The 16,013-nt window shown below is 48.4% G+C and overlaps 1 protein-coding gene across 1 annotated transcript; it reads right to left on the reverse strand.

Moving 5' to 3' along the window:
* Positions 1-8: 8 nt before the first annotated feature.
* Positions 9-14,162, reverse strand: xrcc4 (X-ray repair complementing defective repair in Chinese hamster cells 4). Its single transcript, XM_028417598.1, has 8 exons — positions 14,041-14,162; positions 11,179-11,322; positions 10,589-10,773; positions 9,013-9,179; positions 7,821-7,952; positions 7,614-7,741; positions 6,188-6,332; positions 9-265 (listed from the first exon to the last, which is right to left on the reverse strand). Exons 1-8 carry the CDS (start codon positions 14,156-14,158, stop codon positions 181-183), a joined length of 1,104 nt encoding a protein of 367 aa, XP_028273399.1. The 5' UTR covers positions 14,159-14,162; the 3' UTR covers positions 9-180.
* Between the last annotated feature and the right edge of the window lie 1,851 nt (positions 14,163-16,013).

The following is a 16,013-nucleotide window of genomic DNA, read 5'->3' on the forward strand; positions in this document are numbered from 1 at the left end:
CTTAAAGATCGTTTAAGAGTAAAAACTTTATTGAACAGCTTATTAGCACAAAAATACTAAAACGACAATAAGAATATGTAGAAATCAGCTCATGAGCTACATTAAAATAGAGTTTTTTAAGGTTGTGTCCTTGTCTTTCTTTGTGTGATGCTGTGTGCTCGTATCATCCGTCCTGACCGCTCAGAAGTCATCAAACAGGTCCTCCGCCGCTGACGCATCCGCAGAGCGCCGAGGGGTCTGACTGGATCCTGCAGGGGAGTCGCTCCTGTGCACACACACAGAAACACACACACAGAAACACACACACAGAAACACACACACACAGAAACACACAGAAACACACACACAGAAACACACACACACAGAAACACACAGAAACACACACACAGAAACACACACACACAGAAACACACAGAAACACACACACAGAAACACACACACACAGAAACACACAGAAACACACACACACACACACAAACACACAGAAACACACACACACACACACAGAAACACACACACACAAACACACAGAAACACACACACACAGAAACACACAGAAACACACAGAAACACACACACACACAGAAACACACACACACACAGAAACACACACACACAGAAACACACACACACACACAGAAACACACACACACAGAAACACACAGAAACACACACAGAAACACACACACACACAGAAACACACACACACACAGAAACACACACACACAGAAACACACACACACACAGAAACACACACACACACAGAAACACACACACACAGAAACACACAGAAACACACACAGAAACACACAGGTCAGTGGGCTAATGAGGCTGGTTTACAGCAGAGTCCTCCTGTTGAGACGGGAAGTGTATCATGTGGCCCATAAGGAGCGAGACCAGAAACACATGGGCAGCTTTTATACCTGAGTGTGCAGAGGTGTGTGTGTGTAATTGTGGCCCTGCAGCTCCCCCACTTTAAGCGGTCTACATCAAATACACGAGCACGTTGAGGCTCAGCTCATATATTCTGCTTCACCCAGAGGAAAAACAAAGTTTTTATTTTGAACTCTTTAACTCAGCTCCATGATCAGTTCTCTGCTGCTCATCTGTTGTTTTTGTGTCGTTACAGTGGTGGCGGCAGGGATGAAGGATGCACAGGAGGAGCAGAGACAGGAGGTCAGGAGGAGATCAAGGAGGACACGAGTGAAGGAGGACACGAGTGAAGGAGGACACGAGTGAAGGAGGACACGAGTGAAGGACACGAGTAAAGGACACGAGTGAAGGACACGAGTAAAGGACACGAGTGAAGGACATGAGTGTGGCTGGACGGGTCATTACAACTTCATCCTGAGAAGCTCCAACTGTCTCACAACTAAATGATGGTTCCAACAAAGACTCTAAGATAAGATAAGATATACCAAGCTTCAGGAGGATGTTTGAAGCAAGCGTCAAAGACCCTCAGTGGCTTTTTATGATTGGAACAGATGCTGCCAGATCGATGGTTCATCCAATCAGCTGCCTTGAAAGCTCCTGTCGTCTTGTCCAAACACTTTTCTAGGACGAGTCAGGTTAGTGGGTGAAAGGGCGGTCAGATGGGCGGCCATCTTGAGAACAAGTGCAGCGCTCAGGGTCTTATTTTTGCTGTGTGAGTTCGAGTCTTTGCAGGACGGCGCTGGTGTCGTCCTCATTGTCCTTTTCAAGAAACCGATCATATGTGTGCGGCTTGTTGCCATAGAAACCAGGATATCCGCTGTGAGGCTTGTAGGAAATGATGTCGAAGAGACAAATCCTCCAACATCCAGCGCCGTCATCTTTCGCCTCCCCTGAGTCTAAGGTGACCCGAGGCCCACCCACCGTCCTGAGCAGTATCACACAGCACTGCAAACAGACTCCATCCGGCGGGACGAGGAGTGTGAGAGCGGCGAGCAGGAGGAGGCCTGAGCTGGTTTAAATCATTACCAACTGGACGACAAAAAACTGCCGCGCTGCTGGAACCAGTTAAGAGGAAACAAGAGACGTGTTTCAGAGCAGAGGGGAGGAGGACCACCGGAGACATGTCAGAGAGGGGGACGTGACGAGAGCGGGCTCGGCCCCTGAGAGGTGAGGTCAGAGAGCCCGGGTGGTGGGCACACAGGAGCCCCCCCACAGACCTGGTCTGGTGACAAACCAGAGTACAACAGGCAAACCACACAGAGGCAGGAGGAGCCGCCTGGTCTGAAGGAAAGAGGTTCAAGGTGAGTCCTGAGCATCTTCTAAAACAGGTGTGTTCACACTGAAGGCACACACACACAGACACACACACACACACACACACACACAGACACACAGACACACACACACACACACACACAGACAACACACACACACACATCAACACATCACCCTGAGGAGTGACAGTCCTCTGTTTCACTCCTCTACAGGATCAGTGAGGTGATCCGTGTCAGGAATCCCCTCCTCTGGTGGATTTCCTTTCACACACTCACTCACATGATAACTGCTTTCAATAACATGCACACACATGTAAATGAAGTCACGTTGGAGGGAGGCAGCGCACTGCAGAGTCTCTGTGTAAAAGGAAAAGCAAGCGAGTACAGTCAGACCGCAGCAGTGCCATGTCTTGTAGTGATTATCTGTGATGGCTAGGAGCAATGTTTGATAGTTTACAGAACCAGAGTGTGTGTGTGTGTGTGTGTGTGTGTGTGTGTGTGTGTGTGTGTGTGTGTGTGAGGAGGGGGAGGGCTTCACTCTGACTTTCTTTTAGTTTCTGTTCATGGGAAAGTGGCTCTTTATGTACACAAACACTTAGCAGAAACTTCACAATGAGTCAGAACCTGAAGATCAGGAGACGCTCATGGAACAGACATAGGTCAGTTAGCATTCAGCGCGCATGCAGCCTGTTACAGACGCTCATTGATTGATTGATTGATAGATGGTTTGGGCCTCCAGAGTGTGGTCAGCAGGGTCAAAATGGCGCCCACTGAGCTCCGCCTCCATCTTGGAGCAGTCAGAGCGTGTAAAGCAGGAGGAAGCGGAGTCTCTGTGCTGCCAGGCGGCGAGCGGAGCGCTGCAGAGCGGCTGGTCCCGGGCGGCTGGTCCCGGGCAGGGACAGCTGCCGGAGCCTCTGTCTGCAGCGTCTACAAACATTTGACAGGACAGCTCTGGTCCACACCATGGACAGGAGGGGAGAGCTGGATCCAGACTCCATGATCCCCAAAAGAAACCGAGATAAATCCAGCGTGACCTTTTCCTCACTGCTCCTCAGGTCCAGGACGTGTGTGTGTGCAGCTTGTGTTTTTGTTTCCACATGCTTGTAAATTAAAGATTTTAATCAGAGAAACAGAAGTCGTTCATCTTTTGTGCGAGTATTGGAGCCAAAGCATTGGAGCTTCTCTGTCAGTGGGAAAAATGAATGTACGTCCAGAGACAATCATCTGATCTCACTGTAAAAAAAAAAAGAGAAGCAGCCGTGGTTGAGCAACGTCTTTAGTTCCTGCTTCATGTGGCTTCATTTAACTCTCTGCTGCTCGTCCCTGTGGACGACCTGCATGCAGGGAAACGTGGAGGAAGGTGAATGGGTTGATGGGAAAAACAATAGCTTGGTGTTGGGCTGCCAGCAGCCCTGAACCCCCCCCCCCAAGTTAACAGCCACCGTCTCCTCTGCAGCCAGCTCGGAGGGGGGGCAGCGTCAGCAGCGATCAAACACCCAGCCAGCCAGCCACAGCTGCTCATGAGCTCACCGCAGCACTCAGAGGTGGTAACAAGGCTCGGCAATAATAAGAACACCACCGCCGCGCCACTGATAGCAGCTGGGGAGGGATGGCAGCACTTACAGCCATCTGCATGTGGTACAGCTCACAGTGGCTGGCACCCGGACAGGCTTGGACGCAGTGTATGCAGCCTCTGTTGAAGAGGTCTGCAGGAACAACGTCAGACGTGTCTTTGGAGTAGTCTCCAAAAAGACGGCGGCCAACGGGAGATACGCAGCAGCACTGTGAGGCTTTGGATGTGACGGACACAGAGTCCATAGAAACAACAGACAGAGAGTAGAAACGTTGCATAATTGTTTCTTTGAGACCAGCGACTGGCTCCACAACTCGTGTCCTAGACCTCCCTTAGAAATCCCCCGCTGCACCGCGTCCAGTTCAAATAACAGCATTCAGGCAGATCCAAGAAACTAAAGGGTTCCTTCATCCAAATGGATCTGTTCTCCATGGAGGGAAGGACCAGGAGTGCTTCTGAAGGTGGAGGTGTCACAGCTTTAATTCTCTTAGTGTCTTTGTGGTGACGCCAGACTCCAGAGTCCACCTGGGTGGCAGCACTAGCTGCAGCTAACAGCATCAACAGATATATATACTGTATACAGTGTATGTAGACCCGAGCAGAGCTGTGGTCTTTCTGACAGCTCAAGCTGAGTTAGCCCATCAAACACTAGCATGCTGCTAACGGCTGCTGATTGGTCAGCTCAGATCAGGACTGAGTCCTCACATACATGTCTCTATAGGGGCTCTGCTGCTGCTGGCTGATGTGTCCAATCAGAGTGGAGGATGCTGGGAAGTGGCTCGCGGTGACATCACTGAGTATTATTGATTAGAAAATATGTAAAACATCTAAAAATAGAACTATTATAGAAAACATGATGCAAATTTGCAGAATTCTTGTTTGAACATTTTTGGCTGGAATCATTCTGGGCTGTCTGCAGAGCGCCCCCTGTGGGACAGGAGGCTCAGACACTCTGGAAGCCTCTATGACACTGGCTAGCTTAGCTAATGATGTTAGCTTAGTCTATGCAAATAAAGATGGTGGACTGGACCTGAGGGGACACTTGCTGGACACCGATGTTTTCCGCTCACTCTTTAACGTTCACATAAAGCTCAGAGTGGAAAAGGTCTCCTCTCCCGAGGCTACCTCTGCTCATCAGCAGCTGACCTGCCTGGAGCCGGGGCAGCATGTGTTTGTGTGTTTAACCACAGAGGAGTCCGAGTCCTGCGGCCCAGCCAGCCCAGATCATAAACCTGTCTTTTATCGCCCATAAACCGGAATCCGATATTCCTTCCCAGAAGCAGGCTGTAAATGTGATAACAGCCTGAAGGGGCTCAGCTGGGACAGAGGACAGGAACTGGAACCAGGTCAGGCTGCTGCTTCTTCTTCTTCTTCGGCACCACTGCTCACTTCCTCCAACAGGAACTGGACAGCGGGTTTGTTTTTAGTTGTAAAGGTGTAGATCTTCATGCTGCAGTCTATAGATCTGCAGCTGATTGTTTGCATTATTGATTGATTGTCCATAATGAATCAATCAGTGTATTCTGACAGTTCAAACTTCTGTTCGCTGGTCATTGCTGCAGCTTCAGAGCAGATCATGAGGATCTAGATGATCACTTTGTGTGTTTACACAGAAAAGCTCAAAGAAATAATCTTCACAGTAGAATCTGTCCTGACCTCTGACCTCAGGACCGCCTGACCTCTGACCTCTGACCTCATCACCCCTCATCAGACTTTAGAAATGTTTGACAGGCTGAACAGGAAGCAGAACCTTGGAGGTAAAATGCTAAATATAAGGAGGGAAACACACACACACCCTCAGCAGTGTTTGCGTTTCTCCTCACATTCCTTCACTTATTGACGAGGCTGATTGTGTTGTGGTCAATCAGTGGTTTACAGCTGTGTGTGTTCCCCACGCAGAAGAACCACGTCCAGGTCCACAGAACTGCTGCACACGGGCTGGAATTACCCCACATAAAGAGTCCCTGACAGGCAGCGTTTACGGTGTTTGTTTTTCCCATTCAAGAGGATACAGAGGGAGGAGAGGAGAGGAGAGGAGAGGAGAGGAGAGGAGAGGAGAGGAGAGGAGAGGAGAGGAGAGGAGAGGAGAGGAGAGGAGAGGAGAGGAGAGGAGAGGAGAGGAGAGGAGAGGAGAGGAGAGGAGAGGAGAGGAGGAGAGGAGAGGAGAGGAGAGGAGGAGAGGAGAGGAGAGGAGAGGAGAGGAGGAGGCGACAATAAAGTGCATTTAAATGAACTCTGAGCGGTTTTAGCAGCTGTCACACCCTGACCACAGCAACACAACCAGGATCAGCGTGTCGACACTTTACTGGCTGCAAACCGCCCTGGAAACACACCACAAAGAGCCTCAAAACGAACACCGAGTGTGACGTGTGTGTGTGTGTGTGTGTGGCTGTAGACACACTCTCACCTCTTCTTCTGCTGCGAGGCCTCTGGGATCTGCTTCTTCACCGCGGGCTCCGCGGCCACGAGGTGACGGAAGCGCCGCTTCCGACAGGGGGCCACGTCTGTGATGTCACTCAGGCTGTCGTCCAATGGGCTTGGAGTGGTGGACTCTGAGGACAGCACGAGATCAGAGTGTCTGATGTCTTTGTACATTTAGATTATTTGTCAACACAAATGAAGTTTGTTGTAAGGTCTCAGCTTCAGAGCACGTTCACAGATTTACTTTTCCTCTGGATATTACCTCACAGCCCCACAGCTCTGGCAGTCCTTTCACCCTCTTTTAAACCTGACCCATGCACACACATAACAAAACTACAAACATCCCCCTTTCTTCCCCTCCGCCTGTCTCAATCTTCCCTCTGAGTCATCGTCGTAGCAACAGAATCAACACACATCCTGCTTTCCTTCATCAGACGGAGGGGGAACCCGGGGCGGGGACACCTAGAAAAGCTCCTGACGTCTCGGCAGCAGACGGTTACAAAGTGGAAAAATGTGAGAGAGAACAGCTGAGAGGAGGGCGCGCCCTCTGCTCGCTCTGACAGGTAACTGATGTTCTGCCCTCGCCGCTAATCATATTCAGGCCGTGTGGGAGCGAGCGGCTGCGGCTTGATGAAGTGTGATGTCAGCGCAGGAGGCGGCTCGTGTTTAAAAGGTGTTCTGGGATGGGAGGCCTGCCGCTCCGTGTTACATAACTCCTCTGTGATGTCATGGTTACTCTCTGGGCACCAGCACACACAGCCGCGGTGCAAACACACTCTCAGTTCCCATGACGACAGAAATATCATATTCACCATCAACTTCCAACCAATCAGCTGCAGCAGGTGTTTCCCAGCAGGCCGCAGTCAGAACACCTGCAGCCGCCCCGCCTGATGAAGTGACCCACCGCCTGCACTCACACACTAACCCAAACCGCCGTTACCACAATACATCACACACATGTGCTTCTAAAGCTAAAACATGGACGGACACAGACTCACAGAAGCAACACACACATCACTCAGACACACAAGGTTCTGTGGGGGGCTTGAGCCTCTTTGTGTCAGTTTGTAATTACTGTGTGTGTGTTTGTGGATGTTTTGTGTCTGTTTGTGGTTGTTTTAAATGTTGTTGGGTAGTGTTATGTCTCCTTGGGGCTGGTTTTTGTCTCTGTGGGTGTTTGTGTGTCTGTTTGTGGTTGTTTTGTATTTCTTTAGAATGATTTTGTGTATCGTGGTTGTTTTGTGCACCTTTATGGGACTTTGTGTGTCTGTCTGTGGGTATATGTGTGTCTTCTGTGGTAGTTTTGTGTTTTGTTGTGCCTCTTTGTGGTCCTATAACCTTGACTTTCTAATGGACATGAAACATGTTCAGTGTGTTTGTGGAGTTGTGCGTGTTTCTGATGTAAATCTCACTTTGGGGCGGTACAGTGGAAGCTGGAGTCGGCTGCGTCTCCGGCGGCTCTTCGTCAGTGCTGCCTCCATACTCTTCGTCCTGACCTGCTGTTTGGTCTGACTCCTCCTTCTTCTGTCTGTCAGAGCTCCTACAACACAAACACACACATGTACTGAGCCACTGCGCCGTGTTCTTCTGTGTTATGGTGAATTAAAAGTCGATGCGACCTCCGTTCCTGCAGCTCTGTGACGGCTTCCTGCAGACTGCGGATCTTGGCCTTCTTCTCGTTCAGGATCAGGACAAAGCGGGAGTACAGCTCCGCCTCCAGGGCCTCTTTACCACCAGCGTAACGCTTCAGCCTTCACCAGACAGAGACACACAGTCACCATCGCACACGTGCAGCAGCAACACAACACCACAGCGGCTGATCAGCGCCGGAGCGAGGGCTCCAGACTGACGACAAGCCATGAATCATACGAGGAGCCGGCTCAACTTCAAAGCAGGACCTGGTCCTCAATGAAGGGATTTTAAATATTAGTTTGAGACATCTTTATGATATGTTACAGATGTGTAAGAACAGGATAAGGAATCAGACTCTGACCTTTTTCATGGTCCTTGAATGCATCGAGTGTGGACATTTAACCAAGTGTTTGAAACCGAGTTATTTCTACACGTTCTACATTATACCATAAAAAATCCTTCAAAATTAAAGCGTTCACACCAACAACATGCAGTAAAAACACAAAGTCCTCCTCAGCAGCCAGCAGGACGCCATGATGGAGTCACTCTCAGAGTCTCTGTCTGACCTGCAGCTTCCTGCAGCTGAGTTCTGTCTGAATACCTGAGTTACTCTGCACACTCTCAGGACAGGATGGAGTGTTTGAGGACTTTATGCTGCAGAGAACAACAGTCATTGAGAATCTAATCGCTTCTTTTTCCTCACACAGGGAAGCCATGTTTCTGTCTCACACTGAGATGAGTGTGATGAATGGAGGCGACCTCTGCAGCGTGGTAATCCCCTCTGACATTGCTGTGTGTGAGTTGCACTCACACTGACGCCACACTGTGACATCAGTCCATCGCTCACAGTGACGTACAGGAAGACCACGCCTCCCAACACACACGTAGCCATGACAGATTTCAGCTGAACTGACTGAAGGTGACCTCTGTGTTGTTGAGTAACACAAAGAGTGGAGCTGTGTGTGTTAATGTGTGTGTTAATGTCGGTTTGTTTGCAGAAGAGCACCGCAGATATGATTCATTCATCTGATGGTCTCACTTCACCAAGCAGTAAAGGTCAGACTATAAAATCAGATTATACCGCAAAGACAGTTTATCCATCTGCTTCCTGATTTGGGAATCACCCTGCGCCCAACCTGCTTCTGGCTTCAGTGTGTGTGTGTGTGTGTGTGTGTGTACTCTGCAGTGATGCGCTGCTGTTCTCGTCTCAGCCTCTGGTTCTGGTCCTGCAGGTCCTGGTTGTGGCGCTGCAGACCGTCTCCTCTCTGCAGGCTGTGAGTCAGTAACTCTCTCACCGCCTCCGTCGGCTCCGGCGCCGACCTCAGCCGGACGCAGCCCAGCCGGAACTGGAAGACAAAACACCTGCACTCATCTACTGCTGCTGCGTGTTGCCCATATAATCCATGTCTGCAGGGGTTAATCTGACTGCATCTAACTGTAGTTAGTGTAGTAGGAAGTGAATCAAATATTTAAATCATTTTTGTAGTTAATCTGTTCAAATCCTCACTTCCTGTGTGTCTTCTGGTCTCACGGTGCACGCTCTAACGTCGTAAAGTTCCCAGTCTTTCTGTTTAATGTCTCTGACCTGCAGGTGACCTGATGCCTTAAAGCACCGACCGCTTGTGTTTTATATGCGACACACGAGGAGCACCGTCACCCAGGAGACAAAGCTTGGTCTCAAACATGTTGACACACAGATAAGAAGCATGTGATGACAGTCAGCTGTGTACCTGCACTGTGGAGAACAGAGAGAACAAACTGCAGCTGCAAGTTTCCTTTCTGAGGCAGACCAGGAGCGGGTTCCTGCTCCCAGCCTCTCATACTTGCCAGCCATGACTTCACCTTCAGCTTTCAGAAATGTTAAGTAAATAACCTCTGAGTGAAATACTCCTTCTGAGCTGCGAACACGCCCCGCTGTTGCCTCATGGTGCCCAGTCGGCGCTCGGCTGTCACCTGAGCCGACTGCTGGCTGCTGCTGCTGCTGATGTGGGGCTCTACTGTCGCCATGGAGACGCTACTGTTGTCTGTTTCACTCTGATTAACCGAGGAGCTAATTCTGTTCCACCTAATCTGAGTTTACTGCCAGTGGGTGGGTACACTGCACATACACACACACACAGAGGATGAAAACCTGCCCTAACTTTAAAAACTCCTTTGTGACGCTGGCAGTGAGTCGCTGATGTGTTTATGTAGCGATGAAGCCGAGCCGTGCTGACAGAGCAGCATGACACATGTCAGGTATGCTAACCACGGCAGGTAACACCTGTCTGAGGGTCCTGGGCTGTGCTGGTGTTCAGGAGCAGAGATTAGAGGGCGACGAGCCGGAGTTCCTGAGAGGCCTTTCATTATGACTCATAAGGAAGAGGAACCTCTGACGACCTCTGCTCACTGCGGAGAATCCACACTTTCTTTCCTTTTTTAAATTCACTTCCTTTCTTCATATTTCCACTCTGTCATAATTACCATGGCAACAAGGTTCGATGTCCAAATCATGAATGAGTCCTCACTCATCTGACCTCAAACAGGAAGCATCCAGACGACAGTTCACACAGAGACACACACACTGTTCCACAGGGCGTCAACGGACACACACTGTCACAAAACAGACAAAGAGACACACACAACCACAGAGACACACACAACCACAGAGACACACACTCACACTCTCAGTTCAGGAAACTAAAACAAGCTTTGCACTCAGGATAACGGAGCTGGCGAGTGCAGTGATGTCATGACAACCACGTGAACCACTCACTGAGATGTCCTTCTGCATCTTCTCGTACGTCAGCGCCACACTGGAGCCCTGCTCCGGTGGATGCGGCGTCAGGGTGAAGCTGTAGGAGGCGGCGCTCTCTGTTAGTGCCTGCTGGAGGTCCTGGATGTACCTCTCCACCTGCATCTCCAGCTCCTCCGCCTCGCCGCACACGTCCTCCGCACTCACTGCACATTAGAAGAGAACAGTCAGAGCATCGAACGGCCGCTGAGCTGCATCTGTTTTATTTATCCTCCAGAGGATTCAAGAACAGAACAATAAACACCGACTATTTAATCATATCTGATCTGATCTATAAGAGTCTCTGTCAAACGTCTCCTTCATTCTGTCCTGCTGTCAGCTCAGGTCCATCAGATGATGGATGTTTGGACACGTGGCTGTAAACCCTCCCACACACAGACCTGCAGAGGTGAAGCTAATAAACCTTGGGCTGAGTGTTTGTGTCTGACCAGCTGAGGAGGTCAACGACGCTGCACTCAGCAGAGGTGACGGAGGTGTGTGTGGTCACGCAGGTGAGGCATAAACCTGTCGTGTAAAGTGGGAGGTGACGAGCTGCGAGGTCGCACGCTTACCTTCTCCTCTCCACGCATCCTGTCCGTCAGTCAACAGCAACTGGAAGCCTGACCCTAGGCCCCGCCCCTCCCAGTCTACACGCAGGAAGTAGGAGGAGTCAGGCTCTGCAGATACGTGGATCTCACGCACTGATGTGTGCATCCCTGCAGAAACACACAGCACGCACACGTTAGACGCGCCAGTCCAAACCCCAAAATGGCGCCGTTTGTCACAGCCAGAAACCACCAGTGAACTTTCCGATGGTCCCTGAATGCACCATGTGGTGTAACACTTAAGAAATTACGGTTAAAAATGCTAAAAAAAAATAAAGAGTTCACTCCAACAAGACTCAGTAAAAACTAAAAGTCCTGTCCTCCTCAGCAGCCAGCAGGAAGCCATGATGGAGTCACTGTGAGCAGCGGTCACATGACCAACACTCAGAGAGTCTGTGTCTGACCTGCAGCTTCCTGCAGCTGATCTGTCTGAATACCTGAGTGATTCTGCAGAGTGTTGATCGTGGAGGTGTCTGTCAGACGTGGTGGAGGCCTGGTATAACTGCCACAGCTGTGTGTATGTCATTTTCCTGGCATGTGTCGCTGCCGGCTGTCGGTGTGCCAGCCGCTGCTGCAGCAGGCCGGAGCACCCACAGCAGAACAGACCCCCTGAACCTGGTCCCGGTTTTACAGACGTGCTGTGAATTTATCTGGGCAGCAGCATGCCGGAGTTTCCCTGAGAGAGTGAGGAGAGAGCTGGTCTGTGAACCATCAGAGACCCCACAGGGCTTGGCCAGCAGAGGCATAAAGCAAAGGAAACACTCCAGGCGGAGCAGCCCAGCTCAAAGCGCTTGTGTTTTATCTGTTTACTCCGTCTGGCCTCAGACTGAAAGACAGAAGCTTCTGAGCGCCGGCTCAGAGTCTGAACAAGCTCTCAGGTCACTTTCCCATGAAAAGCTGCAATCTCTCTCAGTCAGTATTTACAAATGACTTTCAACACGGCCCAAGTCTGCATGGCACACACACACAAAATCACAAACTGAGTCTGAACACCAGACTGAGAGGCTTACTGGGGGAAGACAGGGTTAACAGAGACAGGACATCATGCTGAAAAACCTCCTTCAAACTAAACTACACTGATGTCTGATAATATTCACATCAATCTGCAACCTTTGAGTTAATGAAGACATTATTTATAGACCGTGACCTACATGTACGCAAGCGATGGACTCAGACAACACTGCCTGCCTCAGCTCCACCCATGCTCCATCCTCACCTGTATGTAGATTAAGCTGGAGTTTAGGTGGACTGTTTCGAACTGACTTTTTTTCTGTTTGTCAGCTGATTTTGTTGCACACAGATTTTTAAAACACCAAAAAGAAACGTTACACATACAATCTGCAAATGTCTAATGTTTAATCAACAGTTTATAAAAGGATTGATCAGTTTAATTTAAAAAGAGGAAGTCGAGTATTACACCCTGCACGTCTTAAGATGCAAACACGCCTCTGCAGCATCGTACTCCTCGGTCCGTGCATATATTTAAAGGTGAAGCAGCTGTTGGAGGGACGTCGTTAAAGCCGCGGCTGCTGCAGGAACCTGTGTCCGGCTGCATGCCGCGGTGGCCGATCATTAGCGTCCGGCTGACTGAGGGGCGAGCTCCTCCGCTGGCCTCTGCTCAGCCTGTACTTAGAGCTAATGAGAGGCTGTGCCTTAGTGCATTACAGTGCTTACAGGGCGCTGATGACACGGTTGCATGAAGCTGGACTAATCATTTACAACAGCCCGGCTCACTTCGGTCATTACACGAGCCGGCGGTACAGAGGAAAACCCGTGTTTAACCATTACATAACCTTCGTTCTTCATGAGGCCGCAGCATATTTCAGCCAACGGAGGTCAAATCTGTTTTCTCTTTTTAAGTGATTTAAGGCTTTTAAAAGAGAAGTCAGACATCCCTGTCCCAAGTTCCAGTTTGCATAAGAACAAAAAAAGCCGGTTTGAACATTTGTTGGTGTTCTTAGTTGAACATTTGAACTTATATCTGCATGTAAAGACTAAAGCGGTGCACGGTGGGACAGCTGAGCTTCCACTGTTTCTTCTTTGTTACAACTTTAAAATAATCCCTAACTGGTGACGAGTTCACACTGTTAAATCTCAGGAAGCAGCCTGTTATTAAAGGAACTCATATATTTGTGCATAGTTTGGCTTTCTGATAATGGGGCTGATCTATTCACTTCAGTTCTATGTTTGCAATATAATGTAACCACACACAGAGCAGCAGCATGGAGGTACTGACAACAGACCAACAACAACACAGTCTAAAGGGAACTGGACATCAGATCACTGCATCCCTAAATGATTAAATATCAAATATTCACAGGCTGGTGTGAAAATCAAGAGAAAGATTTAAGACAGAAGTTTGATCAGATTTCTGTTTCTTAACGAGTGTCTGTGATTTCACATGAACACACACACACAGCGTTATTCAGCTGGCTGGCTCCAGCAGGACCCCCTCAGACCAGCACCTCTTCAGCCACTCTGTTTAATCCCTGATGTTTGGAAACTATAAACAAGTTTCAGTTATTTCTGACAGTATTTGTTTGATCTTCATCGTCTCCTCAGCCTGGAGGGATACAAAGACTGAAACAAAGTCTTAACAGAGTCTTAAACTGGATCAAATAAGTGTTAATTTAAAACAAGTCTGTAGTTTACCTTTCCTACGAAGCCGTTACTCTGTCAAACCTGAATGTATGAGCGTTACAAGCTGTGGCTAGCAGCTAGCAGCTAACTAGCTAACCTCTCTGTTTGTAAACACAGAAACTGACACGCGAGCACGTGGAATTTGACACGTGCACCCGTCACGGCACCTGTGGTCAGCTCGTGTCTCACCTGCAGCGTGTCTGGTGGGTCTGTGTGGGTCCGGGAGGTCCGGGCGGTCCGGCTTCTGGACGGGAATCAGATGTTTGCTGTGTGATTCTCCTAAAGCTGCAGCAGCACCGGCTAGCATGACGTCATCACGAAGCGACGCAGAGGGGGAGCCAATCAGATGTTTTTATATTAGTTGTTGTTTTATTAACAGTTGTTGAGTTTTACTGAGATATCTGTGGTGTTAAAAAATAAATAAAATAAAACAATAACGTAATAAATAAATAATAATAAAACCCCATAAAATAATATAAAAATAAATAAAATAAAACAATAACGTAATAAATAAATAATAATAAAACCCCATAAAATAATATAAAAATAAATAAAATAAAACAATAACGTAATAAATAAATAATAATAAAACCCCATAAAATAATATAAAAATAAATAAAACAAAACAAAAAAGTACTAAATCTATAATATAATCTATAAAATAATCTCAAACAAACACATTTGATCTGTAAAGACATGAAGTCAGCAGAGAAGTCATACTTTTATCTAGAGAGTTAGAGCAGACATTTGTTTTATTTATTCATTTCATTATTTTCATTACATTTAATTAATTTTCTGGCTTTTGTCGGTGTGATTGCTTTATGGATACAAACAAAACTTTATTTATGTCACTCCTCTTTTCCATATAAGATAAGTGAGATGTTTATTTTATGACATTTCCTGAATGTGAGTCACATGGGCTGATAAAACACAGAAGATCTTCAAATATTCTGAGATGAATCAGAACTCTGAGGCACTTCCTAACTCCCTCCTCTTCTTTCCAGAAGAGGATGAAGGATAAAGAACAGCTGATCTGATTCTGAGTGATGGATACATTCTGTGTAAATACTCTGTTCATTAGACTCTTCGTCAATCAGCAGAGAAACCACACACACTGAGAGGAGAACCCCTTCCAGGAATAACAAAGAGGTCTGAGACGGACAGACCGCAGCAACACAAAGCCCAGAAACCAGCATTGTTCTATATAAATGTTGCGTTAGCGGCAAATTAAAACACAGCTGCAGCTTCACTGGACACACACACAACATTAATAAGCTCATGACAGCAGCACAGATGTGTTTACACAGACGTCTGGAAGTCTGTCAGCTCCAAATCTGACCGGATCGGTTCCTCTAATCACACACAGACCCAGAGGACGAGCCCAGAACTCCACCAGCACCGTGCACTGCAGACCTGATGGAGCGTGTGTGTGGAGGAGCAACGAGAACACACTGACCGCAGATCACAGTCAGATAAATGCTATCGATCAATCGATTCATCACATTAACCAGTGAACATGTTAATGAAGTGAGTTATTAATGAGAAATAATAGCAGATCAACAGGAAGGAATTACAGTGGTAGTTGATCGGATATCCCAGCAGCCACTGCAGCTGAAGCACAGCCAGGAGGAGAAAAGGCCGAGAGCAGGAGGAAGCAGAGGATGCAGCTCAGACTCTCCTCCTGACACACACACTGACACAGACACAGACACACACACAGACAGACAGACACACACACACACACACACACACACACAGAGTGTGTGTGTGTTTCAGTGTGTTTTAACCTCATTATTCTTGGAAGCGCTGTGTGTTTGCAGAGCTCAGCCTGCCTGTAATCTCTTCATTTCCCTCCTGACAACATGTTGTTTCAACCTCTGTGATGAGGAAACCCAAACAAACCTCTCATCATCATCATGACCTGCTGCTGTCCTGGACGTGCAGCCAGAGGTGAAGCAGGCAGAAGGAGAAAGCCGGAGTGTAAAGGACCGTCTGATCCCGGCGTCACCGCAGGGCCCGACCCGACAGCACGGCGTTACTAGCTCCAATCAAGTCCTGACGGGGCCTTCAGAGTCTGAGCTCCGCTCCAGCATCATTAGCTTTCATCTCCTCCTTCTCAGGGATCCTTCCTTCCGCCCGTCTTTAGCATGGCCTGCACCTCA

This window comes from Parambassis ranga, chromosome 12 (genome assembly GCF_900634625.1).
Source record: "Parambassis ranga chromosome 12, fParRan2.1, whole genome shotgun sequence".
Taxonomy (NCBI): domain Eukaryota; kingdom Metazoa; phylum Chordata; class Actinopteri; family Ambassidae; genus Parambassis; species Parambassis ranga.